The sequence below is a fragment of the Notolepis coatsorum genome (genome assembly GCF_963971535.1).
Source record: "Notolepis coatsorum genome assembly, chromosome: 12".
Lineage (NCBI taxonomy): Eukaryota > Metazoa > Chordata > Actinopteri > Aulopiformes > Paralepididae > Notolepis > Notolepis coatsorum.
The window spans coordinates 13,284,192-13,312,139 of NC_140176.1; the positions used below are offsets into that span (position 1 = coordinate 13,284,192).

Here is a 27,948-nt window from a genome sequence, read left to right on the forward strand (position 1 = left end):
TTATTTATTTTTTTTTAATCTTATTTTTTTATGTTGTGGGACTTGTACAGAACTTTGTTCAACTTTGTCAGTGCTGTAAAGTTTAAACCTTTTTAAATCTTAGACAAACGAAACACTTTGCTTTCATGAAATATTGTAAGCCGTCATTTGAGGCTTTATAAAAGTGGCACAATGAACACAAATCTGTCAGTGCCGAGTCCGACCGCCTGATTGCTTTTACCAACGCGTTCGTGTTTCCGCGTCTCTGATTGGCCAGGTCATGTGACATGTACGCCCAATCGTGGGACCGCAAGTTTCTACACTGGTTTAGCTTAGGCGCTCTTTCGAAGTTGGTTAAAGTTAGAGTTTGTCTTAGAGCGTGACGATAGACCGCCTGCCCTGATTCCAAACTCTAACCTTAACCAACTTCGAAAGAGTCGCCTAAGCTCAACCAGTGATAAACTAGGCGTTAGGTAGTTTGCAGGCTGTTCGACCCGGAAATAGGTGCAGAACTTGCCGTCCCACGATTGGCGCACATGTCACATGACCTGGCCAATCAGAGCGCAAAGCGGGAACCCGGAAACATGAACGCGTTGGTAAAAGCATAGCCGCAGTCCGACCTCATCTTAAATAACAAACAGCATTGCTTGTTGTAATTAACAAAGAGAGGCAGAGTTGATTTTGCAACAAAAAAATATATCTTTTACTATATTTGAATTTTTCCCCCCATTCAAATCCCATGCCCATCGAACAAAGCTTCGTAGTATTTAAGACAGTCCTACACGGCCTATGTGGTGTAGTGGGCAAGGCGCTCGCCATCAACGCTGGAGACGCTGGGTTCGAGCCCAGCTCTCGGCGTTGCTATCAGCTTGGCTGGTCGTTCATACTAACACAATTGGCAGTGTTAGGGGTGGGAAAGCTGATGGGTGGGTCCTGGGCGTTGTGGACAGCGACCCCTACAGTTCGGTCGGGGCGCCTGCACAGCGAGGGTAGGATCTGGAGGGAGGTAGTGTGACCTTCCACACGTTACACTCTCCCGGTGAGAATCTGCGCTGCCAGGCTGGCTGCCGGCTGGCTGCACATGCGTCGGAGGAAAGCATGCGACAGTCTCCGGCCTCCCGGACCAACAGTAGGGGGGAGTGCGCAACAACCAGGAAGGGGGTTGGGAATTGGCATAATGATTAACAGTGGGATGGGAGAAAAATCGGAAAAAGGAGGGGGAAAAAATATAAAAAAAAAAAAAAAAAAAAAAAAGACAGCCCTACACAGCGTTCGAAAAGAGCCGCCCGCCCACGGAGGAATGACAGGCCACGCGCCCCAGGACCCGCGGCCACGCCAAAGGAGACACGACTCCAAACACTCCAGCAGACAGACACAACAGCGGCCAAAACCAGCCAGCTAACCGAGGGATATGCACTTACATTGTAATCGCAACATCCTGGGTTCAAATCTGGCCCAGGGACATGTGTTGCAGGTCCTCCCCATCTCTCTCTCTCTCTCCCAATCTCCATCTGTCATGTCAAAAGCACTTAAAAATGCCCTAAAAAAATCTAAAAAAAAAAAAATCTAAAAAAAAAAACAGGAATGTTCAGAAGTAGGTAGTAGTGCTAACCTAATTTTAAGGGATGTTTGGAGCTGCTAAGTGGTTGGGGCACTAAAGAAAATGCTGACCTCCCAAGTTCTGAGTGGGCCCGAGGGATCTTAAGCATGAGCAGGTCATTTGAGCAGGTTCCATTCCAACATAGATTTAATATAAGTAGGGAGCATAAGCAGAAAAGGATGTTAATATATCGTTAGCACTTATATATCACTGTACCAGGAGAGATGCTGCAGTGCAGGAGATAAGATGACAGATCAAAAGGCTCCTCTGTTTTACTAACAAGCAGCAGAGAAAACCACGAGCAAACCCCCATCTGTCAGACGCAAACTGCTTGAAGTACTGTGCTGCTGCTATCATAACTAAACTGCAGCTTATCTGTGATCAGCCGATAAGTCAAAACCACCTCGGCCTCCCCAACACAACCCACCGCACACGGTTGTACCACATCTGGAGGCTCGCCCACCAAAGAACGAGCTGCCTTGATATAATCTCGCTCCAGTCAGAGCAGGAGGAGGTAGGCTGACGTTATTTTTCTAGCCCCGGGGTTGTGCTCCATAATTCCACACCACATGGCCGTGAGCCCTGCCTCTGCCAGAGTCACAGCCCCCGGATTCCGCCCTTGCGCTTTACAGCATTCCTTGAAGTTTTCTCGCGGACGCGTCTCGAGTTTCATGGTTTATGGGATTGCGTTGGGTGCGAGAGACCAGCTATTCTCCGAAACCACAGGTGTATCCATTCCCACCTATTAGACCTATTATGTCCGTTCAGTCTGCGCTCCCTACTGATTCTTTAGAGTGCTGTTAAAACACGGCTTCCTCTCAGTGCTCTCCCAGTTGAAACCTTTTAGCGTACCGCCGCTGGAGACTGGCCTCGCCATCTGCACTGGATCACGTGCACACATCTGTATGTATTAACAGATTTACAGCCGTTTACATATTTACTGAATAAGTATACGTGAACAGACAATCCAGAGGGACACTTTGTTGATGTTAAAACATTCTCACTTATTGTGCATTCTCGTTATGCATATCTTTGATTGTTTGTTTATATATATAAGATATAGACATATAGAGCTGAGCAACGTATAGACATATAGAGCTGAGAGACACATAAGGACATAGAGCTGAGTAACATATAGAAACATATAGAGCTGAGAGACATATGGAGACATATAGAGCTGATCAACATAGAGACAGATAGACCTGAGTGACGTACTATAGACATAATAGAGCTGAGCGATGCATTTCTAGTGGCCCTGAATGACCTCTGTTGGCACCACTTCCTGTTCCAACATGGAAAGCTACTGCGAAGCTGACACACACATGAACCATGTGAATACACACACACACAACCATAATGTGCACACACACACACACACACACGCACACACACTCTGGCTAGGCAAACCACACACAAGGTCCAGGGCAAAACAGCATCCTCTCGTCGTTTACCCCTCGGGTCAGGAGAGCCAGCATGCAGCAGTGGACAGGCCAGTCAAAAAGAAAGGTAGATACAAAATTGTAGTAGGGGTTGTTGTTTTTTTTCCCACCAGAGCTGATGGTTAGGGTTAGAGTTAGGGCACAGCCTAGGGTACAAGTTAGGGCACAGCCTAGGGTTTGGGTTAAAGTTAGAGCACAGTCTAGGGCAGAGGTCAGCAACCTTTTTGACATGGAGTGCCTGTTTGAAATATAGTTGTAACTAGTGTGCCTCAACAATATTCCATGCATCGTAATATTTTTTTCTCATAATCAGGTCTTTTTAATGATAATTTTTACATTATTACATCATTATTGTTATTGTTATTATTAACAATATTATTATGATGGTTGTATCTAAATCTGAGTTGGGGGGGGGGAATGCAATGCAGACAAACAGCTGCATACAGTGCGACCATTTCACTCACATTTGCCCATTCATTTTTGGACACATCACACACCATTGGTGTGTGTACTGTACGTGTGCTGTCATAGCTCCACCTACAGGCCTAATGGAGAACACCAGGATGTGAATGGAGGGTGAATGTGAGGTATATCGTGTAAATAAGTTTTGATTGATCGCAAGACTACACTGTAAAAAAAAATATAATAATAAGTTACCAGAACTTAAAAATATTGAGTTCAGTTACTGTGCATTAAGGTTTTCAGTTTTCAATCCATAATAAGTTAACAGAAAAATAAGTACACAACCACATTATTTCAACCTAATAAAACTATGTTTATTGTCATTGTTTTAAGAACACAAGTTGACTTGGTAATACTCACATTTTGAGTAAAAAAATGGCTTTTAACATGTGCAATATTCAATGAAATAGAAAAATAAATAATACAATTTGTTGATTAATCCCACTGGTCACAATGGTGACCGTAATAATGTTTTTGTTATAAGGCTCTGCAAATGTTACTGAATGATGTAGCAATGTATTTCCAGCTAAATTGAAATAATAAACAAATAAAGGGTCTCAATTAAATATGTGGTAGTAAAAAGAACCTGTGGGAGGATTTCAACAAGATAAATGCGACAACAGTGCAAAATATTTCACTATAATATTAAAAAAATAAAAAATAAAAAAAAATCATTTTTTTTTTTTTTTACTGCTGCCCCCTGTGCCTATGCAAATGCCCCTGCGTGCCTATGCAGGCACGCGTGCCTAGGGTTGCTGACCCCTGGTCTAGGGTTTGGGTTAAAGTTAGGGCACAGTCTAGGGTTAAGGTTAGCATTTTCAGGTCAGGCTATCACAGTCATCAAGGGTTTGTGAGGTGGGCTCTAGAAGGCATATCATTTGAGCTGTTTGCATTGTACTCGTGGGAGCTCCTTGTACCTATACTTGTGCTTTGTACACTCACTGATAATAACATCTGATTGAATTGAAGAATTGAAAACAGTGGAATTGAACACAGGCGCTGTGTGCCCATACACTGGGTGTTTCTTAGGGGTGTAACGGTACACAAAAACCACGGTACGGTACGTACCTCGGTTTTGAAGTCAAGGTTCGGTACGACTTTTCGGTACAGTGGGGGAAAGTTTGTCTTTCCATGTTCCACTCAGGGGTGATGTAGTGTGCAGTAACTAATTGTAGTTGTAGGGCTGTCAACGAATATTCTATATTGAAATTAATAATAGACTTGTAATATTTTTTTTTTATAATAATAATAATTATATTAGATTGTGAAAAAAACAGCCCCCAGTGGGCGGTCGTTAGTGGTTAACATACCATTGTATTCGTTCAGTACACTACACAGCCGTTCGGTACGGTATGGTACACACTGAAACGGTTCGGTTCGGTACGGATACGTGTACCTTTACATCCCTAGGTTGTGCAGAAGAAGTGCAGAGCAAACACACACTAGGGATGCACCGATCCGATATTGATATTGGATATCGGCCCCAATATGACTAAAATAGCTGGATCGGGTATCCAACATTTTATATATATATATATATATATATATATATATATATATATATATATATATATATATATATATATATAGCTATCGGATTGTTATTATTATTATTATTATTATTATTATTATTATTATTATTATTATTATTTTTATAATAATAATAATAATAAATAAAATAATAAATAACAATTCAGTACATTTATATCTATGGGTTAAAATAATTTGTTACATTTTGTTTCACTAAGTTAGGAAAGTAATGTCAAGCCTGATGGTGCCTTGCACGAAATAATGATCCCAGTCTCTTCCGCACAGTGAGGCATACAGTTTATTCATTGAACAATGGGTATCGGATCGGTACTCGGTATCGGCCGATACCCAAAGCCCAGGTATCGCTATCGGGCCTGAAAACGTTGGATCGGTGCATCCCTAACAAACAAGGGAGTGGATAAAGCCGACGTCTCCCCCGGCCTCTCGCTAATCCGTCCCGTCGGTCCCAGAGCGGGAGGCCTTGCTGTTCCACGGTGTTCCATCACTTTTGTTGTTTGTTGGTTTGTTTTCCATTCGCAGGGAGGAGGAATCTGATAAGCGGTCTGCGGGGGCCCCAGCTGTCGGCCTACTACCTTCCTGCCACAGCTGCCCTGCATATATCATCAAGGGCCATTAGCGCAGAGCGGATTAGCCCCTGACCAGAGGCCTGTTGCCCAGGCAGCCTCTCTGATCCCCTGCCCTCTCTCTCTCCACCGCTTCGACCAGGGAGCAGTGGGGGTTTTCACATCTGGCTGGAGCCCTTCCCTCTCAACGGGGAGGGACAGTGTTAAAACGGACAGACACTCTCACTCCCACCGCCGCCAAGACCTTAAAGGCCCAATCTGTGATCATGAAATGGAGGCAGGTTTTCATCCTCTACTCGACTGGCTGAGCTTTTGATATGACAACTAGCACTAGACTGAACGTGGCTTTTTAAATGTAGGCCTAATAGGTTGCATTTTTGAGGGCCGACTGTAAAAGGTTTTTGTATACATTAGTAATGTTTGTAAACACCGGAGTAAAAGCAAAAGCCAAATTCTGATTTACAATGTGGTTAAGAATGTTTTTATCTCTCTATGAACCAAACTCTTCACAAATATATACAACATGTGGAATATATTATACCTCACGTCTATTGTGATAAAAAGTATTCCGGATTGAGACTTTAAAAGGGATGGACCCTCCACCTCCAGACCTTCCTCTCCCTGACGGAGCGCCAGGACGGAGCCGGCGGGTGTGACGTGCTACATAAACACTTCCACCCATGGAGCGGCCGCATTAGAAATAATGGCTCACGAGATGAATTGGGTCACAATTCAAATGGCGTGGTCAGTTGGGTTATAACATGTGTTGGTGGTGATCTATAATGAAATGACAGGTTATAACATGTGTTGGTGCTTGGTGGTGATGTGTAACTGAAATGACAGGTTATAACATGTGTTGGTGGTGATGTGTAACTGAAATGACAGGTTATAACATGTGTTGGTGGTGATGTGTAACGGAAATGACAGGTTATAACATGTGTTGGCTTGGTGGTGATCTATAATGAAATGACAGGTTATAACATGTGTTGGTGGTGATCTATAATGAAATGACAGGTTATAACATGTGTTGGTGGTGATCTATAATGAAATGACAGGTTATAACATGTGTTGGTGGTGATCTATAATGAAATGACAGGTTATAACATGTGTTGCTGGTGATGTGTAACTGAAATGACAGGTTATAACATGTGTTGGTGGTGATCTATAATGAAATGACATGTTATAACATGTGTTGCTGGTGGTGATCTATAATGAAATGACAGGTTATAACATGTGTTGGTGGTGATGTGTAACTGAAGTGACAGGTTATATAAGTAACATGTGTTGGTGGTGATGTGTAACTGAAGTGACAGGTTATATAAGTAACATGTGTTGGTGGTGATGTGTAACTGAAGTGACAGGTTATATAAGTAACATGTGTTGGTGGTGATGTGTAACTGAAGTGACAGGTTATATAAGTAACATGTGTTGGTGGTGATGTGTAACTGAAGTGACAGGTTATATAAGTAACATGTGTTGGTGGTGATGTGTAACTGAAGTGACAGGTTATATAAGTAACATGTGTTGGTGGTGATGTGTAACTGAAGTGACAGGTTATATAAGTAACACGTGTTGGTGGTGATGTGTAACTGAAGTGACAGGTTATATAAGTAACATGTGTTGGTGGTGATGTGTAACTGAAGTGACAGGTTATATAAGTAACATGTGTTGGTGGTGATGTGTAACTGAAGTGACAGGTTATATAAGTAACATGTGTTGGTGCTGCTGCTCTGCTACATTGCAGCCTGAACTGGAACCAGAAAGATGTGATCGAGGGAAACAGAGTCAAGTCAGGCAACATGTCCCCAATCCACTCACACCGCATGATGCAATGGCTTTGGTGAAGCAAAAGGGACAAATAATGAATTTAAAAAAAGCCATAACTTCATTAATAATTCAATGCAACACAGCCGTCATCCCGAGTTGCAAATGTTGTTGCGGTACAAGAGACTAAAAATAACCTGCCCATTCGTTGTTATGTAAAGCCATGTTAGTTATGATACAACCTGTCTCCTCCTTCTGAATAATTCAAACGGTTTATGCCTTGTTCTCTCGATGGGAAATCCCAAAGATATATACAGTAGACTATATAGGAAAGACTGTTGAGGCAATGTGCTGTTAAGGTCATGTCACCCCGTTCCTCCTGATCATGTCAAGGATATTATTCACCAGGCTTATGTTAGTTTATGGTTATGCAAACTTTAACATCTTATCAGTTTGATCTACCCAGGCAGATGGACACACACACACATGCTACACACGTTAATATACTGTGAGTGCATCCAAATAAATAGATATGTCTACATTACAGACTATTATGTAGGTCATATTAGGGCTGGGCGATATGGCCAAAAACGTTATCGCGATAAAATTATAAAATTATTTTCATATAACTCGATATCGATAATTATCGTCGATATAATGTCTGTCAAGTTTAATTAACTTATTATGCCCGGCGCAGATGGACGGGCTATTAATACTTGTTTTGCTGCTGTGAATGTCTCGAGAGTCGAGTTGATGTCGTCATCAGTCCGCGCACGTTAGCAGTTAGCCAAAGCAAGCGGAGTATCTCATGACAATGTACTAAAAATGACCCTAAAATACTCTGTTCCGCCCAATTCATTGCAACGACGTCCACCGTATACCCCACACTACTATAACAGTTACCCTCAGAATTCAAAACACACACCAACTCGGCAGGTAAACTGTAAAATAGCGCCGTGCAAGCTAATTAGCCCTAGCCAGCCTTGTTTACCGAGTCCTACCTCCGCGTCTCCTTCCGGGTCTCCTTCCGCTATCGGCCATCTCCTTCACTGATTGGTTGTTAGTGCGTGTGCTCATATCCAAGCTTGGAAAATCGATATATCGAAACTTTGCGACCACGTTTCATGTTTATTTTCGAGGAAATAATTTATCGCGATAGTTATCGTTATCGTTTTATCGCCCAGCCCTAGCCGTCATATCTCAAGCAGACTAATAGATATACTGTAGATAATATACATATTGCTTAATGCTAACCTATTGCTAACCCACTGCTTTAATCTGATATCCAAATGGTTGGTCACTCAGCCTGCGACCAGTCGAAGTCGTGTAACACAATGAAACAACTGTCGGTGTGTGAATGTGTGAGTGAATGGGTCAAATGTGAGGAATAAATTGTAAAGCGCTATATGTGTAATTGCCTCAAAAGCGCTATATAAATGCAGCCATTTACCATTTATTTACCATGTAATGTTATTAGTGACTGCTGTGTTTACCCATCTATGACATGTGAAAATGTCTCATGTGGAGTCAGAGTCACAGCTGTGGCATTGTTTCAAAATTCAGGAAAGATTTACTGCATTTTGCGTAAAACTAAATACTGTTATTGGTTGAAGTTGATTTGCATGTCGATGCAGAGGAGGTCACATTCTGCTGACACCTGTGTGCCATTCCTGTTTCACCTTGTCATTGTAATTAGACTCCTCACAGGCCAAACGATTAGCCTACACCTATATATCCTCTTCAACTGTAAAGGAGTCAAAACAAATAAGAGCCTCTTGTCGGTTTGAACTGTCCATGTGACCAGACTGAAGGATCACATGCCTGGGTGTCGTCTAGGCTGCTGTACCCTGAGGAGACCATAACAACAGCAACTACACTGATGTGGACTATAGACCACCGCAACACTCACGGTATTCTGAAATCATGGGAGAGAGAGTGGGGGGAGAAAATGAATGAATGTGAATGAGAGCCTTGACATTAAGTAGTTGTACAGTAGCTACAGCTGTGGGGGTGTGGGAGACATGATCCAATAGACTTATATAATACACCTGAGTCTCCTGAACACGGAGAGACCAATCCCAAGTCGATCTGCACTTTCTTGGCTGAGCTATAGTCACGTTCCCGCATGCACCTACTCCCGAACTCTGCATGCACAGATTGCCCACAGAGTCTCCCACGGATTGTCCAGAGATCTAGGTTTATCAATCTGCGCATGCAGAGTTCGGGAGTGTGTGTGTGTGTGTGTGTGTGTGTGTGTGTGTGTGTGTGTGTGTGTGTGTGTGTGTGTGTGTGTGCTCGCTAATGCGATGAGGCTGCCTCACTAAGCCGTTTCTCCACTCATTTATTTAGTTCTAGTAATAGGAATACATCAAACCAACAATAAATAATATCATAGAGAATAAGACAGTATATGGCATATTAATACAGTATATTCCACTATACAGTAGCTATATCCACGGCGATGGTTTAGATCTTATTTATTTAGTTTGCAGTGTGTGTGTAATGCTCACGATGCCTCATTGAGTCAGGACTATAAATACAAAACATAATTGTTAATGATACAAATATTGTCGTATTTATTATCATTATAATTATTTTATTCCATGGATGTCTGTAGTATCGGTAATCCCCAATGACTTGTCCCAGAGAAAGCTGTTGAAAACACGGGCGCACACCGTGTCTTTTCGAGTTCGTAAATCCTACATAAATCCTACAACAAATTTACAATATGAAGCCGTTCGAGAATGCCGAATAAGTACCTAATTCGAGTTATGAAGGAATTCCTTGGTAACTTTCACGTATGTCCGTTCGAGAATGAGGACCATTGTTTTTTGTTTATTTCCAAGGCCCTTATTGGCAAGCTAGCTACCTCCTCATATCACAACATTGTTGGGATGGAATTGTAAAACGTATGTGACCCGTTCTAGTGACAGGCTAGTTCCTAAGGGTCCTCCAAGTTTGCTCGGAATTTGGCAACTCTGCAAACCAGAAACCGTGGGTGGATAGCACTATTAGAGCAGCTCTGAACTCTCGTACCACCGCCTACAACCTGGGTAGAGAGTCAGGAAACATGGAGGAGTATAAGGCTTCACTCTACGCAAGGCTGTCAAACTTGCTAAGAGGACATATGCTGATAAACTGGAGACACAAATGGCACAAAACGACACAAGAGGATTATGGCAGGGACTGAAGACAATAACTGACTATAAAGTCAGCGCCCCCTCAATGGGGAGCGACGACGCCTCCCTCGCGGACAAGCTCAACATCTTCTACGCTCGGTTTGGTGTAGACAGTGGCGCTGCTGGCTCTCCGGCTAGTGTCGTCACTGGCGCGCCGGCTGTTGTGGAGGGGGGGGGGGGGCAACCGCGAGGGGGGGGGGACGCTCTCTCGTTGTCGGAACACAGTGTGAGAAGAGCATTTATGCAGGTGAACACCAGGAAGGCTGCTGGCCCAGATGGCATAACAGGACGTATACTCAAGACCTGTGCCAACCAGCTGGCCCCTGTGTTCACCGCCATATTTAATCAATCACTGGCGGAGTCAGTGGTCCCTGCCTGCTTCAAGATGTCTACCATCATCCCTGTGCCGAAGAAACCCTCCCCAGCATGTCCAAATGACTACAGACCGGTGGCACTCACCTCTGTGGTCATGAAATGTTTCGAGAGGCTGGTCAAGGACCACATTTGTGCCTCCCTCCCCAGTGATATGGACCCTATGCAATTTGCATACAGGACAAACAGGTCCATCGACGACGCGGTCTCCCAGGTACTGCACAGCACCCTCTCGCACCTTGACCGTCAGAAGGGGGGCTATGTGAGACTGTTGTTCATTGACTACAGCTCAGCGTTCAACACCATAGTCCCCACCAGACTGGTGGACAAGCTGATCGAGCTAGGTCTGAGCTCCGCCCTGAGCGCCTGGGTACTGGACTTTCTGAGCGAAAGACCCCAGGCGGTCAGGGTGGGGGGTCAGACCTCCAACACCATCACCCTGAGCATCGGGTCCCCCCAGGGCTGTGTTCTGAGCCCCCTGCTGTACTCACTCTACACACACGACTGTATGGCCAAGTTCAGCTCCAACTCCATAGTGAAGTTCGCAGATGACACGGTGGTGGTGGGGCTGATCTCGGACAACGACGAGAAGGCCTACCGGGAGGAGGTTGAGGTACTGGAACGCTGGTGCCAGGACAACAGCCTGCTCCTGAACATTGGTAAAACCAAGGAGCTGATCGTGGATTATAGGAGAGGACAGCAGGAGACGCACACACCACTGATGATTAACGGGGCTACCGTGGACAGGGTGAGCAGCTTCAAGTACCTGGGGGTCCACATCTCAGAGGACCTGACATGGTCAACACACATAGACACAGTAGTAAAGAAGGCGAAACAGCGTCTCTACCACCTGAGACAGTTAAGGAAGTTCAGAGTATCGGGAAAGATACTCCAGTCCTTCTACTCAGGAGCTGTAGAGAGCATCCTGACCGGAAACATCACTGCCTGGTATGGAAACAGCACGGCACAGGACAAGAAGGCCCTACAGAGAGTGGTGCGCTCAGCCGAGCGTACCACGGGTATTGCACTACCCCCCCTGCAGGTTCAAGTCAAGTCAAGAGTTTTAATTAAGAGTTCTATATAACAAGAGGTGCAAATCCAGAGCCTGCAGGATAATGAAAGACCCTCACCACCCCAATAACTGTTTCAGCTGCTGAGGTCAGGCAGACGCCTGCGAACCCCAGCTACTAGGACAGAGCGGCTTAGGCTCAGCTTCTTCCCCCAGGCCATCAGAGCCATGAACAATGAACATTGAGTGCTCAGAACATTGAACTGTCCACACACAAGCACACATGAACACACACACGACACGCACACTGTGCACGCTCACACACGAGCAGCCACTTAACACTTTAACATGAGCGGGCACACACTCATGTCGCACACACGCACACTTATGGCCAAAGGAAAGGACACTTTAAATTAGAATAACAGGAACAGTGTATTGCACTACCAAAGCTAACTAGCATGTCCCATATGCTCTGTCAGCGTTTCCGTTAGCCGGTAATTACCGGTATTTGACTGGCAAAATATGTTGAAGTCCGAATATTTAAATATCTCCGGTCATAATGTCCGGTGGAAATAATTCCTCTAAGCACAATTTTATTATTTGAATTGTATTAAAATAGGCTAAAATTAAATAGCCTATGCGATGAACGTTTGTTTCATTGTGCTTCGCTCTAATAAAGCGCGGATGGCGCCGCTCGGATGTGAATCTTTTTTTTTCTTTTTTTGAGCCTGTCTGGCCACCATAATAACGACAAACAGCTATACGAGCGAGAGAGAGAGATGGCCAAACAAGCTAAACTTAACAAATATTTCATGAAACCAAGCACAAGCAGGTCTAATAATAATGACATTGACAACGAAGATGAGTCTTCTGAAGTCACAGAGACCGCCGATGCTCCCGCGGAAAATAAACAAATGTCGAGCGTTCAGGCGGCGGCCCGAGTGGAAAGTTAAATTCTCCTGGCTGAGGTACGACATTATAGTCTAGTAGTCTAGCGTCTATGATGTACGAGAGATAACATTGATTGAACGTACACAAAGTACACTTTATTGATTGAACCACAAAGAGCATCCCCAGTCTGCTGCTACCGTTGCGAGCCTCGCAGAAGTCCACCTGTTCCAATGCAATGGGGATCTAGTCGCAGGTACAAAACGGATAGGCAGAACGAGACGGGGTGAGTAAGTGTTGACATTTTTTAATCATAATGCAACTGTTGGTTGACTGCCGTGTCACATAGTAATGCATATAATTGATTATAACTAAATGTAGGCTATAATGAAATCAACAAACGCATTACGAGCATGTGGCTCGTCCTCTCGCTCTCTGCATGCAAACGAGGCAATGTGATGATCAACTACAGTTTGCTGTGTGTGAAGTTGAACATTATGATATGCGTGACGTGTCTGATACAACGAGGTGAAGCGATGTCGACTCGAGATTCATTTGGGGGTGCGTGTGACAGCTGCTGCAGCGGGAGCCTGCAGGGCGGGAGCTTGATGCTGGATCAGCGTATCGCACTAACTTGGGAGGCGAGAGATAGTAATTTGATTCTGCAAATCAATTTCTCATTCTTCGCTTGATGTAATTAATACAAATGTCCAATATAACGGAATTCGTTAGCTCATAAAAATGTGATTATAACAGACTGCTGTTTAAAACTCTGACCGGAATTTCAGGAATATGTCCGGGGATAGAAATCTTGCAGGTCACCCAGACCGGCACGAATATGTTCTAACGGAAACGCTGGTACAGATACCGAGATGTCACTCCATGTTACCTGTTACCTGTTACTGCACAATGTTGTTTTCTTCTTTTGATTCTATTATATGTACCACTGTATTGCACATCGTTGCGGGCAAGACCACCCGCATTTCATTGTATACCTGTATGCCGTGACAATTAAAACTCTTGACTTGACTTGATTTCCCTTTGATGCCCCTATAGCTCATGGACTGACCTCCAGCACGCTCTAAAGATAGAGATCCTCCCCTCTGTTTAGAACCTTGATCTCTAACGGCGTCTGTCAATTTGATTTCTTTTTTTGTCCTCGTTCTTTCTTCACGTGTTGTGATTTTTTTTTTTTAGTGTTTGTAACTTGTCATCCCTGTAAATGAAGGAAACCTCAGTGCCTTCACACAAGTATAAATCAATCAATCATAAAGAAAGAAACATTTAGCTCTTTTTTATTTTTTATTTTTTATGCTGTACAGATCTTTCCACTTATAGAGCCAAAAAGGTTTCCTGAAAATGCATGGAAAAGGCTGAGTAATGTCGGTTACATACTGAGATAATTTGCAAGTGGTATAACGGTTCAAAGAAATGGGCCTGTAATAATTAGGTCAAAGCCCAGCCATGCTTGAGGAAGATGACTGAGAAAAGACAACCGTTTTCCCAGTGCGGCCCATGTGATGTGGTGTGAGAGACGTGCTCTGAGGAACGCTGGTGGAGTGAGGGTTTCCCCCGTGTTGCTTCCCCGGTCCTCAAACACAGTCCGTGATGCAAACTATCATCTGTAGCACATGCTGAACATGCAAGAGGGAAGACTGTCCAAACAGAGAAGGTAGAGACGACTTTGAACTGTTGAACAGTAATCCAGAGCTATTTTATTGCACTGTAAAAAGGAAAAGTGATTTTATATGTCTGCACTTTATGCACTATTGCACTATTTTACGCTGTTTATTCTATCTTACTCTTTCTATTATTGTCTATTTTTTAAACTGAATCAAACCATAAACAAGGTGGCCTGTTGGGATGTTAGATCCTAATGTGAAAAACTGTGATTTTATATGTCTGCACTTTATGTGCTCATTTTCAACTTCAATATAACACTTGGTATCAGTACTAGTTTTGGTCACTATAAAGTAATGACATTTTCATACCGTTACATCTCGAATGTGCGATGTGATAACCCGGGAAATAGGAAGACTATATGTTTAAGGCGCTATTTTGATGGATGCTTGCTTACACAATTGTCGCTACACAGAAATCACTTCTGTGAGGAGGGAATCCAATTTCAACCTGGGTCTTTTCTGTGCTCCTTCCTTCCTTCCTTCCCACAAAGGCGCTCAAAAAGTGCCCAGAAGTTTCGACCACATCACCCCCATCCTCCACGATCTCCACTCAGGCTCCCCATCATGTACGCCGTTCAGTTCTAAATTCTACTCATCGCCTTCAAAGCCCTCAACATCCTGGCCCCCTCCTACCTCTCTGATCTCCTTCTCCACCACACGCCTATACCCACCGCCTCCGGTCCGCAGATGCTAACCTCCTCCAACCCATCAGAACTAAGCTACCGGACCTGGGGCGACAGCCAGGGCCTTCGCTGCAGCTGCCCCCACCCTCTGGAACGCCCTTCCCAACCATATCCGTCATGCAGACTCTGCAAACCCACCGGTTTACCCTTGCTTTCAAGTTTCAACCCATGAACTCCTTCCTCTCTCACCTTTTTATTTCTCTCTAGTAAAACTGTATTGCAATGTATTGTTTGTTTTATTAAAGCGTCTTTGAGCATTTGGAAAAGCGCTATATAAATCCGATGTATTATTATTATTATTATTATTATTATTATTATTATTATTATTATTATTAAGAAAATGCCAAAAATGGTATGCCTGTCAGTTCACCTCTTCACAATAACTGTTCTTTTGGCATGCAGTTCAGTTCAGTTCAGTTATTATTTATTCATGCAGTTCTCGGATATAGCCCACCGAATACATGTATAAATCATGTCGATGAATAACAAGTAGGCCTAATTATCTGTACGAGTCTGTAATCATCGGATGATCAATGAATGTATTATAGCTGCAATAGAACCGAGTTCCTCTAATACATATCCGAGAACCGTGAATTTCCCTGAAGCTTTATTGTGAAGAGGCAAACTGGCAGGAGGGAGGGTTACGTCTCCCAAAAGCTAACAGTTAGCTCACAAAGGAGATGGTAAAGCACTAAATGTGTAAAACGTTTGACGTTTTTTTATTTTTTAGATCTAAAGTCTGGGCACTTTTCGAGCATCTTTGCTGCAAGGAAGGAACACGGGAGAGAGCCAGGCTGAGACCGGGTCAGCACTTCCTCCTCACGGACACAACCGTAAACGTCCATCAAAATGTACACCTGTCCTGATGAAGGGCTAAGGTCAGTGCCACAGCTTCTTATTAGGTCCTCCTCATACACTACAGGTAGTGCATGTTGGGTCCAGGAGAGAAATGCCTCCTACTCATAACCCCCCCCCCCCCCCCCCCCCCCCCCATCTAACAATAACATCACTTCCTGTTGTGCAAACAGGCGACCTAGTAAAGCCAGGGTTGTGTATTTTTAGCTCTCTGGATCTTACCATCCCAAGGTTCATTGTTTTCAATAGTTCTCGCCTGCAACGCTCCAAATATAAATGTCAACATCTTAAGAGATTTCCTCTGTTATGTCTGGAGCAAATTATATGACGGGTAGGAAAAGATGACGGGGGGGGGGGGGGGGGCTATAGCCTGAGTCAGGAACGTCTGTGTTTGTTATGCAGTGATTAATAATTGATGCGTGCAGCTGAATGAAAGGGTCTCTCTCTTTCCTCCGCAGCTTCGGATGAGTCAGCGGAGGCGGTGTGACGACTCAGCCGCGGGTCAACTTTCCCCCTCGGGTTACAGCATTAAATATTCACCCTGTACCTTTTGCATCATTTACCTTGTCAACACGCTGAGGGAGTGAGAGACTGGAGCGCCGAGTTCAGCGGTTCCTAGGCTTTGAGGCTTAAATTAACTTCAGGCTAAGTGATGAAGAGGGAGTTGTTTTCTGTGCAATAGTTAGGTGATAGAACAAAAAAAAAAAAGGCCTGCTTACAATGGACTGGAGGTCCACAAGACTATACATTGTAACTAATTTGGAAAAATAGAAACGTAAAAGACAAAAGATAGATGTATGCAAGGATGGAGATTAAGGATTTTGGGCACTATAGCAGGACAGGGTTATTGGACGGTCTGTAAACTCTATTGCCTAGTAGCTTCATTATCTCACATTCTAGTCTAGTGAAGTTGATTTGGCACTACAAGCCCAGGCTAAGAAGTACCAGGCAGCCACAGACTAGTAACATTTCAGTGTAGTGAAGATGATTTGGGACTAACCCAGGCTAAGTAGTATTAGTCAGACTAATAACATTTCAGTGTAGTGAAGATGATTTGGGACTAACCCAGGCTAAGTAGTATTAGTCAGACTAGTAACATTTCAGTGTAGTGAAGATGATTTGGGACTAACCCAGGCTAAGTAGTACTAGTCACAGACTAGTAACATTTCAGTGTAGTGAAGATGATTTGGGACTAACCCAGGCTAAGTAGTATTAGTCAGACTAGTAACATTTCAGTGTAGTGAAGATGATTTGGGACTAACCCAGGCTAAGTAGTATTAGTCAGACTAGTAACATTTCAGTGTAGTGAAGATGATTTGGGACTAACCCAGGCTAAGTAGTACTAGTCACAGACTAGTAACATTTCAGTGTAGTGAAGATGATTTGGGACTAACCCAGGCTAAGTAGTACTAGTCACAGACTAGTAACATTTCAGTGTAGTGAAGATGATTTGGGACTAACCCAGGCTAAGTAGTACTAGTCACAGACTAGTAACATTTCAGTGTAGTGAAGATGATTTGGGACTAACCCAGGCTAAGTAGTACTAGTCACAGACTAGTAACATTTCAGTGTAGTGAAGATGATTTGGGACTAACCCAGGCTAAGTAGTACTAGTCACAGACTAGTAACATTGCCATCCCTAAGTGGTCGGCCTTGGCCCTCGACTTCGCTGAACGTCACCACCTCTGTGCAGAGTGCAGACTGCTATGGTCAGCATGTGACGGCCGTGTTCCAGTGTTTTGATAAAAAAAAAAAAAAAAAAAAAAGCATTCTAAATGCTTTTCAACCCATTTCCTAATTCTCCTCTCAGAGGCACCTTGTGTGTCTATGTGAAACGGTGAAAGAAGAACACATCGCTGGTCTTTGTTGCCAGGATAATGGTCCTCCTTCTTCCTCGTCGTCGTGTGATCTGGTCAGAATTCCAGAGTGGCTACTGGAGCCCAGCGGCGCACATGGCGGCCGCTCCGACAGATGGTTTTCGTTTGAGCTGCAGCAGTCTCTCCGAGTCCGTCGGGGGGCGCGACGCCAGCGAGGTGATTCATGACGCCAGCCTCTCCCTGTTACACACCGAACGCACAAAAACACTGCCGCGCTCCGTGCTGAGAATAAACACACGGCTCCGCTCGCTCGGGTTTTTACTGAATCTTCTATTTATTATTACACGTCGATAATAAACGTACACGGGGAGAGGTCGGAACTCCGATGTGACAAGACACGGGGCGGACTATTGTAGTAGCTACCCTGTTAGGCTGGAAGAGGAGTCTCTACGAGGCCTGAGGAGTCTCTATGAGGCCCGAGGAGACGCTACGAGGCCTGGTCTCTTGTGCTTCACATATGCACGATTCATTCACAATAACTGTATGATTCACATTTAGCAGTCTTCGCTGTCCTGATTATCAGAATAATTTTGACTGGCTAATGTAGGCATATACTGAGGTTAATGGGGCAGTTCGCCTAAAATTCATAAAAATATATATGAAACTAGGGACGAATGACTGGATGGATGTATAGCACCGCAGTTAGGGGGGGATATGTTTTTATTTTGGGTAAACTGCCCCTTTAAGGAATTATTAACTATAGCTAAATACACAAATAATACCATGTCATTAAGTTGATATTTTAGCTAACGGTCTTGTGCATGGCAGCGTGTAATAAGTGTTGAGAATCTGTGAACATGTTGCATCTCTATGAATAGTCTCGTCTGCCTCCTTAGTTATTTCTGTAGGTGTTGAAACAGTTCTTGTGCAGATAATGTATATAACTCACCGCCGGCTCCTCCAAACGCACCAATCAAATGACGCCATTATACTATGTGTGTTTTCAGGGGAGAAAATGGAAGTCCTATTATTTTTTTGGTATTAATATGGAATGACAAAGGTGCGTGCTTCCCTGGTTTGATGCCCCATTTAATCGCAGAAGGGCCAATGCCAATGGGGGGGGGGGGGGGGGGGGGCTGTGGCATGAGAATAACCTAGATAGTATTCATACAGTGAGCCCTCTCCCTCCCTCCCTCGCCTCTCCCACCTGCCTGGCCAGATTACGCTCACCTTCTACATCAGAGGTGACATCATAAAGTGTGTGCAGTAGTGTGCACTCTGTCTGCTTCACTGAGGAGGAGTGAGCCGGGCTGCCGCTGGCTGCTGGCATGCAGCAGCATTCATCACAACAATAGCAACTGTAATGTTAAGGGTGATATAATAATACAAGTGAGGGACTGGGGAGCCATTATGATCCGGAATCACTCTAAATCCTAATATCGCTGCCAGTGACCGGGAGGATTCTCCCTCCCTCTTTCTCTGTCCCTCTCTCTCTCTCCTCTCTCCTCCCTCCCTCCCTCCCTCCCTCCCTCCCTCCCTCCCCCACTCTGTCTACAGCCTGGCAGCTCAGCTTTGAAGCCTAGTTATGCAATAGTGAACACAGCAAGCTGTGGGCCTGAACACACACCCTCTCATCCTCCATCCATACTATCCAACGCCATCCACGATTTGAAATAATTGCAGTTTCACAAAGCAATACATCAGCAACAAACAACGAGTCCATCTTCACGGAAGAGGTTGGTTTGGTATAATCATTAGCCTTCTCAAAGAGGGGTCTTAGAGCATCTTTCTGTTAGTGTTGTGTTGCTTGTGGCAATAGGGAGCGGCAATGCAAGGCTATAGCCCTATACCTACCTATCCTCATTACCTGGGGCCTATGATATCCTCATTACCTGGGGGCTGGGGCCTATATCCTCATTACCTGGGGGCTGGGGCCTATATCCTCATTACCTGGGGGCTGGGGCCTATATCCTCATTACCTGGGGGCTGGGGCCTATATCCTCATTACCTGGGGGCTGGGGCCTATATCCTCATTACCTGGGGGCTGGAGCCTATATCCTCATTACCTGGAGCCTATATCCTCATTACCTGGGGGCTGGGGCCTATATCCTCATTACCTGGGGGCTGGGGCCTATATCCTCATTACCTAGGGCCTATATCCTCATTACCTGGGGCCTATGATATCCTCATTACCTGGGGGCTGGGGCCTATATCCTCATTACCTGGGGGCTGGGGCCTATATCCTCATTACCTGGGGGCTGGGGCCTATATCCTCATTACCTAGGGCCTATATCCTCATTACCTAGGGCCTATATCCTCATTACCTAGGGCCTATATCCTCATTACCTAGGGCCTATATCCTCATTACCTAGGGCCTATATCATCATTACCTTGGGCCTATATCCTCATTACCTAGGGCCTATATCCTCATTACCTAGGGCCTATATCCTCATTACCTAGGGCCTATATCATCATTACCTAGGGCCTATATCCTCATTACCTAGGGCCTATATCCTCATTACCTAGGGCCTATATCATCATTACCTAGGGCCTATATCCTCATTACCTAGGGCCTATATCCTCATTACCTAGGGCCTATATCATCATTACCTAGGGCCTATATCCTCATTACCTAGGGCATATATCCTCATTACCTAGGGCCTATATCCTCATTACCTAGGGCCTATATCCTCATTACCTAGGCCTATATCCTCATTACCTAGGCCTATATCCTCATTACCTAGGCCTATATCCTCATTACCTGGGGCCTATATCCTCATTACCTAGGGCCTATATCCTCATTACCTAGGGCCTATATCCTCATTACCTAGGGCCTATATCCTCATTACCTAGGCCTATATCCTCATTACCTAGGGCCTATATCCTCATTACCTAGGGCCTATATCCTCATTACCTAGGGCCTATATCCTCATTACCTAGGGCCTATATCCTCATTACCTAGGCCTATATCCTCATTACCTAGGCCTATATCCTCATTACCTAGGGCCTATATCCTCATTACCTAGGGCCTATATCCTCATTACCTAGGGCCTATATCCTCATTACCTAGGCCTATATCCTCAGTACCTAGGGCTATATCCTCATTACCTAGGGCCTATATCCTCATTACCTAGGGCCTATATCCTCATTACCTAGGCCTATATCCTCATTACCTAGGCCTATATCCTCATTACCTATGGTCTATGTATGATATCCTCATTGTGTTTAACCTACAATCAGCCATTACTAAATACTAATACATCTATAAGATATTGTGCTTCTTGTAAACAATGGAACAGGACATGGTAATGTGATTTCCTTTATGCCTATAGGCCAAGTCTAAAGCCTGATACTCAACAGGTGTGCCACAGTGCCTTTGCTGGGGAATGATAATAACAAACATATAAGACCATCTACCAGAAGTCAGCAAATGAAGAATAGATGATATCTGTAATGATGGCCAGTTTTGTCTCTCCAGACTTCAACACAAAGTGCTCTGTGTTGTTGAGAATAAACACATCAATTATAAAGTGGACTGCGTGGGATCTACTGCTGGGGCCTAAAGTAACGGTATAAGCACCGCTGATATAAAATAATGACAGTTTGGTTTATAACAGTCTAACAACGCTGTTGTATTATGTTTGTACAGTATATAACCTTCTGAATAATTTCAGATTCATTGGCCTAGATTTTGTGTGTCGTTTTTCCCCCCTCTCTCCTCCCTTCTGTTTATTCTGCGCAGTCTCCTATGAAGTGCGTGCGTGTGTGTGCGTGTGTGTAGTGTGTATGTTTATGTAGTGTGTGTGGTGCGTTTGTGTGTGTGTTTATGTACAGTTTCTTCCCCCTCAAATGTATATACTCTCTTTTTTAGACCCTTTTTGTATCATAAACAGTACTGTATTTGTAGATCTGGTATGTCATACATGTCTAGATGTAGCAGTACTGTCTATCTGTATGTCATGTATGTCATATATGTCATTATGAATTGAAAATGGGGGACAGTCTCCTCCCCACCGCATGTATATATTCCCTCCCCGCCGTATGCATATCTCTCTCCCACCCACCCACCCCCTCCTAATGTACAGTCCCCTCCCCATCATATGTATATACTCTGTCAGGATCTAGGGGTAACAGTACTGTATATTTGAATACCGTTTATGTCACAAATGTATCAGTACTAAATACCTATATGTCCCTATGCCATAAATGTCATGTATGTTGTGTATGTCATAAATGTCTATATGAATTGAAAATGGGGGACCCTGATGGAAACAAGACAAACGTCTTTCTCGGGTCTGCAACCCCTTAACAATTGTGTGTATTGAGCCGTACTGTATTGTACCCATTCTGCAATCTGTTAAATAAAGTTTTCATTCATTCATTCATTCACCCTGATGTAAACAAGACACAAGTCTTTCTCTGGTCTGCATCCCCTTAACAATCGTGTGTATTGAGCCGTACTGTATTGTACCCATTCTGCAATCTGTTAATACAATTTTCAATCAATCAATTCAATCAATGTAGTGTGTGTGCGTGTGCGCGCGCGCGTGCGTGTGTGTGTGTGTGTAGCCTCTCTCACCTCCTCCAGAACGTTGACCGTGTTCCGGCAGCTCTGCAGGCGGGTCGTGAAGCTGGATGTTGTCGGTGAATTATAATCCTCTGTTGTTTCCGAGAGAAACTCGGACACCGATATTTGATCCGGCATCCTTAATTAATAAAGAAAGGGGGGGGGGGGGACTGTGCACAAATGGCAATAGAAATGTTTTACAAAACAAAAACCATGAAAAAAAAAAAAAAAAAATGGAATAAGGCTTTTGGGCGGAGATTGCGCGCAAACGGGAAAAACCAACAGTCCTTTCCAAGAAACTATAGATAAAAGTATCGATCGTGTGACAATAAAGACCTGTCTCTTCGCTGACTTCTCAGATGACTTCACTGTCTGTGTCCCCGAGGGACGAGAGAAGGGAAGGATATCTCGGTTACTTCTCACTCTTTCGTTGGAAGAAAAAAAAAAAAGCCCTAAAAAGAAAAAGTGTTTACAAATACCGTGTATAGCTGCTGCACCTCCGAGGAACACTGTGCAGAATAGCGGATGAACCTCATTCTGTTTTTACAGATGTTTCAATGAGCCGCTTCTTTGGCGTCAAAACATTCTACAAAAAAAATGACCGAATCTCTCTGATTGTCTTCTATCGTTTATCATCATAGTCCGCTAGTCTGCTGCGTGGAGATGTCTTGAATCGCCGCGAAGCCGCCGCGTCCTTTTATTCTTTAAATATTTTTTTTAATGCATTACCACTGTCTGTGTGACATTCACTACCAACCACTCTCTCCCCTCTCTCTCTCTCTCTCTACTCTCCCTCTCTCCCTCTCTCTCTCTACTCTCCCTCTCTCTCGCTCTACTTCTACTCTCCCTCTCTCTCTCTCTCTACTCTCCCCTCTCTCTTTCTCTCTACTCTCCCCCCTCTCTCTCTACTCTATCTCTCCTCTCCTTCTCTCTCTACTCTCTCTCTCTACTCTCCCTCTCTCTCTCTCTCTACTCAGGACCCCCCTCCTTCTCTCTCGCTCTACTCTACTCTATCTCTCCTTCTCTCTCTCTCTCTCTCTCTCTCTCTCTCTCTCTTGATGACGAGGACAACAAGGCGGAGCGCTGCGCATCACTGCGGAGACAATCCACGCGCAATCTATTTTTTTAGCACCCATCTTGTTGCCACTAAAGCACCGGAATAGTATAGCCCATGTGTTGTAACTTGTATTACAATAATTTTGTTGAAAATGTAGCACCGACCGAGTTATTTGACTGCAATATGAGCATAGTGTACTTAAACGGGCTTACCAGCCCACCTACAGGACGGTTTTAGATATTGCGCCCAGCTAGGCCTCGATTAAATTGGCATTCGATGTAAAAACAAACATTTGATCACTGAACTTTCTTGTATTAATTGAAAATGGTCTTTGTTTATGTTGTAACTTAAAGAGGAGCTTCACCAAAATAAATACTGATGTATTATGCAGCGCATAATTTCACACACATCCCAACACTTTTACTAAGGGGTTGCTATTTTTTCATCTCCCATCATTTCATTGAGTTGTAATGAACACAACACAAGATTCATCGGAAGACATGTTCAAACGCATTATCTCAATGACTGTAAATGTGTGTGAGATTATGTTCAAAATGATTCAGCATTGTTTTTCAGTAAAGTGCCCCTTCAAGGCTAGGATTTGCAGATAAGAGTTTGAGACGGGTCTATTGAACAGGCCACTTTAAGCTTAAAAGGCCTTCTGAGTTGAGGTTGAAATATAAGACCACCTAAGCCTGTCCTGCAGCTGAGTCAACATCCATACAATCAGAAATATAGGAGCGCCTGCCATTACGGAACGCACCCCTTTGGAAAATGTGTGTGGTCCCATCCCCCCCCCCCCCCCCCCCATAGATTGCATATAGGTTTTCGTTTACAATAATCTCCACCTAATAGTAAATTCCACTCTGGATCTCTTTTATTTATTTAAAAGCTCACAGCCGGCTCTGTACATTATCGTCACGACAGAGCTAAAGCCCTATAGGTGGTGTAGTGGTTAACACGGTCGCCTCACAGTTAGAAGGTCCTGGGTTCGATTCCCGCTTGGGTACCAGGTTGCCGCATTGCCAAGTACCCAGGTGGGGTATCTCCCGGGCGTTTCTGTGTGGAGTTTGCATATTCTCCCCGTGCTCGCAAGGGTTTCCCCTCCCAATAAGATAAACCCAATGGAAAAACATGCAGAACAGATCGCTAAACGCTGTTGCGTCCCTGACGAAGACGGACAGGACTCAGGAGCACTTGGATTGGTCCCCGGGCACGGCCCACGCCGCAGCCCGTGTCTGCTCTCAGCTGCCCTTGGGGGGGAAGGACGACGGGATGGGTCAAGTGCAGAGAGATGTGTGTTCCTGTGTGTCCCCCATCTCATGCATGTGTGTGTGTTAATCTGCATGGCAAATAAAGACTTCTTACTGCACATGCTCCAGCTTCCAGCTTTACAAAGGACTACACTGAGGCCATGGTTACACTGGGGGATACAGCAACGTTTTTGTTGCTGAATGATTACGTTTGCTGTCCAAGTTAAAAATAAACGCCGTTTTGGCAGGATAACGCGTTGTCCTGGCAACGCTGAAAAGGTGTTTCCGTTTTGGATACTCGCCAAAACTCGCAGACAATGGTGCCATGTAATCTGCGCAAGCCGGATACGGAGCCGTTGTTGCTCAACGCCCATTCGCAGTAGAGACCCGCACGGTTATTTCCAGTGTTTACAGCAGAGCGGTCCCAAGTAGCTGCGGCTACCATGTGTTGTCAAGTTATTGTTATAAGGAGCCCAGTCCAAGCTACAACAGTCTGCATTCCCTTAACAATTGTTTGTATTGAGCCGTATTGTATTGTACCCATTCTGCAATCTGTTAAATAAAGTTTACATCCATTCATTCTGCTAGCATTAACGTTACCAAGCTGCTAGCCACAATGCTATACTGTTATAATGGCATATCCCAATCACGTTAGCACGTAAGCTAACAAACTTCGCTGCTAGCCACAATGCTATACTGTTATACTGGCATATCCCAATCACGTTAGCACGTAAGCTAACAAAATCTGCGACGATCTTTTTGTGAGACTAAACTCCGCTCTTGGTGGTCAATTGTGTTGATGTTAGTTTTGTTTCATCAACAAATGAGAGGCAGAACACACAGTGAATGTATCCGTTTTGTTTATTGCACTTTTATTGCACTTTCTTTGCTGAAAAATAAATGCTACGTTGGCTAAATGGCTCACGCGAGGCATTTAAAGATGGTGGATTGTTGATTTTTAGCAGGAAGTGTATTGGCACATTCAACTTTTCTGATTGGTTGAAAATTGCCTTCATGTTTGAACTACATCGCCACCTACTGCCACCTACTGCTTTGGCATTGTAGTCCATGTATATACATCACTGTGCTCAGGAGGCAAAAACGATGTCTAACTTGCCTGCCATTACGTTGCGTTCTGAAAAGCGAAACTGACCCTGAAAACTAGGGATGTCCCGATCAAATTGTTTTGCTCCCGATCCGATCCCGATCATGTGATTTTGAGTATCTACCGATACCGATCTTTCCCGATCCGATCAAAAAAAATATATTAAAAAAAAAATAATAATAATTTTTCCTCCCATCCCAATTTCTCACATTACATTCACCCTGAATGTTGACATTATCCAGGTGAAAAGTTAACTTCATTCAAGCGAGGCATTGCAACCGGAGTAATCTAAAAACTCTGCCTCTAACCTGCTGCTTCATGAGAGCAATGGCGCCATCGTCTGTAAAAATCAGGTGACTGCAAGTTCTGCAACTAGTGGATGTCCCTCATCCTTGACATAAATCATTTGATGTATAATTAAATCAAAGGAAATGCGTTTGTTTTGGCAAAATTCTTCTGCTCTGTGTGACAATAAATAAATGAATGATGATATGCAATTTAAAACCAAAACTAAGGCCTCAATATGAGTTTAAGATGTGAACATGACAACACCAGTCAAAGGTTGTTACTCCTACCAAAAACACACAAGGAGGGGAGGGGCTTAGCTTTTACTTCTGGTTACTCCGTTACCTAGTGATAGAGAGAGTGGGAAGCTGATCAAGAGACAATGGAGGTATCAGGAAATTCAAATGACCTGCCCATTGTAGTTCTTTGAAATTTAGTGAAGGTAGAGCAGCGTCTCATTATGACATAATTTTCTCCCATCCCCCAATTTAGTCGTTATGCCAATTCCCTCCTGGTCGTTTTGCTGCCCTATACTGTCGGTCTGGGGAGGGTCTCTAGACTAACACATGCCTCCTCTGATACATGTGGACTCATGTAACAGGTACAACCTAGTACCTGCCACGACTACTTCGACCGTGCCTTGAGTGGGAGTCGAACCCCGGGCGTCCGCACCGGGGGAAGCAACACAAACCGCTACACCAAGAGAGGAACTCCTCTCTAAGCGCTGAGTTTGGATGCCTCTGGGGAGTGAGTTTTACTTCCATGTACCGTAGACACAATGTCGCGGTACATATCCGTTACACTCATACATAACTTAAACAATATAAACTATTTACAACACAATACACTAGGGGTGGACGGTATGGTCTAAAATTTATATCGCGGTATAATTTGAAGCATAGACGGTAACGGTATATATCACGGTATCGTTTTTGATAAAAAAAAATTTTTATTTTATATAATTTTCTTTTTTTATAAAATATATATATTATATAATTAGACTTGTACTGGTATTATCTGCGAGACATCGCCACCACGCAACAAGCTCCACTGTCTGTGTGTACTCTAGTAGCCTCGAGCTACGGCCAGGATTCTCCGGAGCTGCACCTGGACCTATACTCTAGTAGCCTCGAGCAGAGCTACGGCCAGGATTCTCCGGCGCTGCACCTGGACCCTATTGTATTGGTATTATAACGTTAGCAAGCCCTCAGCTCGAATACGCATCGAATCAGTGTTATAAGACATTGATATCATGAGCTATCTGTAGCTACTGCATATATAACGTTAATACAACGCCTCAGTGAATTATTTAGTTCAATGGGACATTTCGTTTTGAACGGTGAACGAACTTGCGTTAACGTGAGCTAACAGGTAGCATACACGTCTCTAGTACTAGACTTTGTGGAGCGTGTGTTGATGTCAGGAGCTATCGGTAGCTGGCCGACTAGATACCGTTCGGTTAGACAATGCCCCATCATGTATTAAACTAAAAGTGAATAGTTGACTGGGTCATTTTGTAACGGTAGCTAAGCTAACGTTAGCTCAGGGAGACGCCGACAGCTCCCGTGTCCCGTCCCACTAGACTACTAGACCCGTGTTTACATGCGTGCGGTAGGGGCTGGCACGCCCACTGCGCGAAGCCTCCTAAATAACTTTGTCCAGTTCGCACATATCTATTATCTATGACTAATTCTATCTATTTTTAGGGGCAAATGCGAGTGAAATAGTCGCGCTGTGGTTACATGACGTCATTGCTATTTTAGAGCTGCACTACCGGTTACACGGTATACTCAAAATCCATACCGTAGAGCAAATTCATACCGTTTATACCGTATACC

At 44.1% G+C, this 27,948-nt stretch overlaps 1 protein-coding gene across 1 annotated transcript in view; it reads right to left on the reverse strand.

Annotated features, from left to right (window-relative positions):
• asap1b (ArfGAP with SH3 domain, ankyrin repeat and PH domain 1b) overlaps positions 1–22,550 on the reverse strand; it is a 182,995-nt gene extending 160,445 nt beyond the window's left edge. Inside the window, exon 1 of the mRNA XM_084326649.1 lies at positions 22,423–22,550. Within this exon, the coding sequence (XP_084182775.1) occupies positions 22,423–22,548 (126 nt within the window). The 5' untranslated portion in view covers positions 22,549–22,550. The remainder of the gene's footprint in view (positions 1–22,422) is intronic.
• Between the last annotated feature and the right edge of the window lie 5,398 nt (positions 22,551–27,948).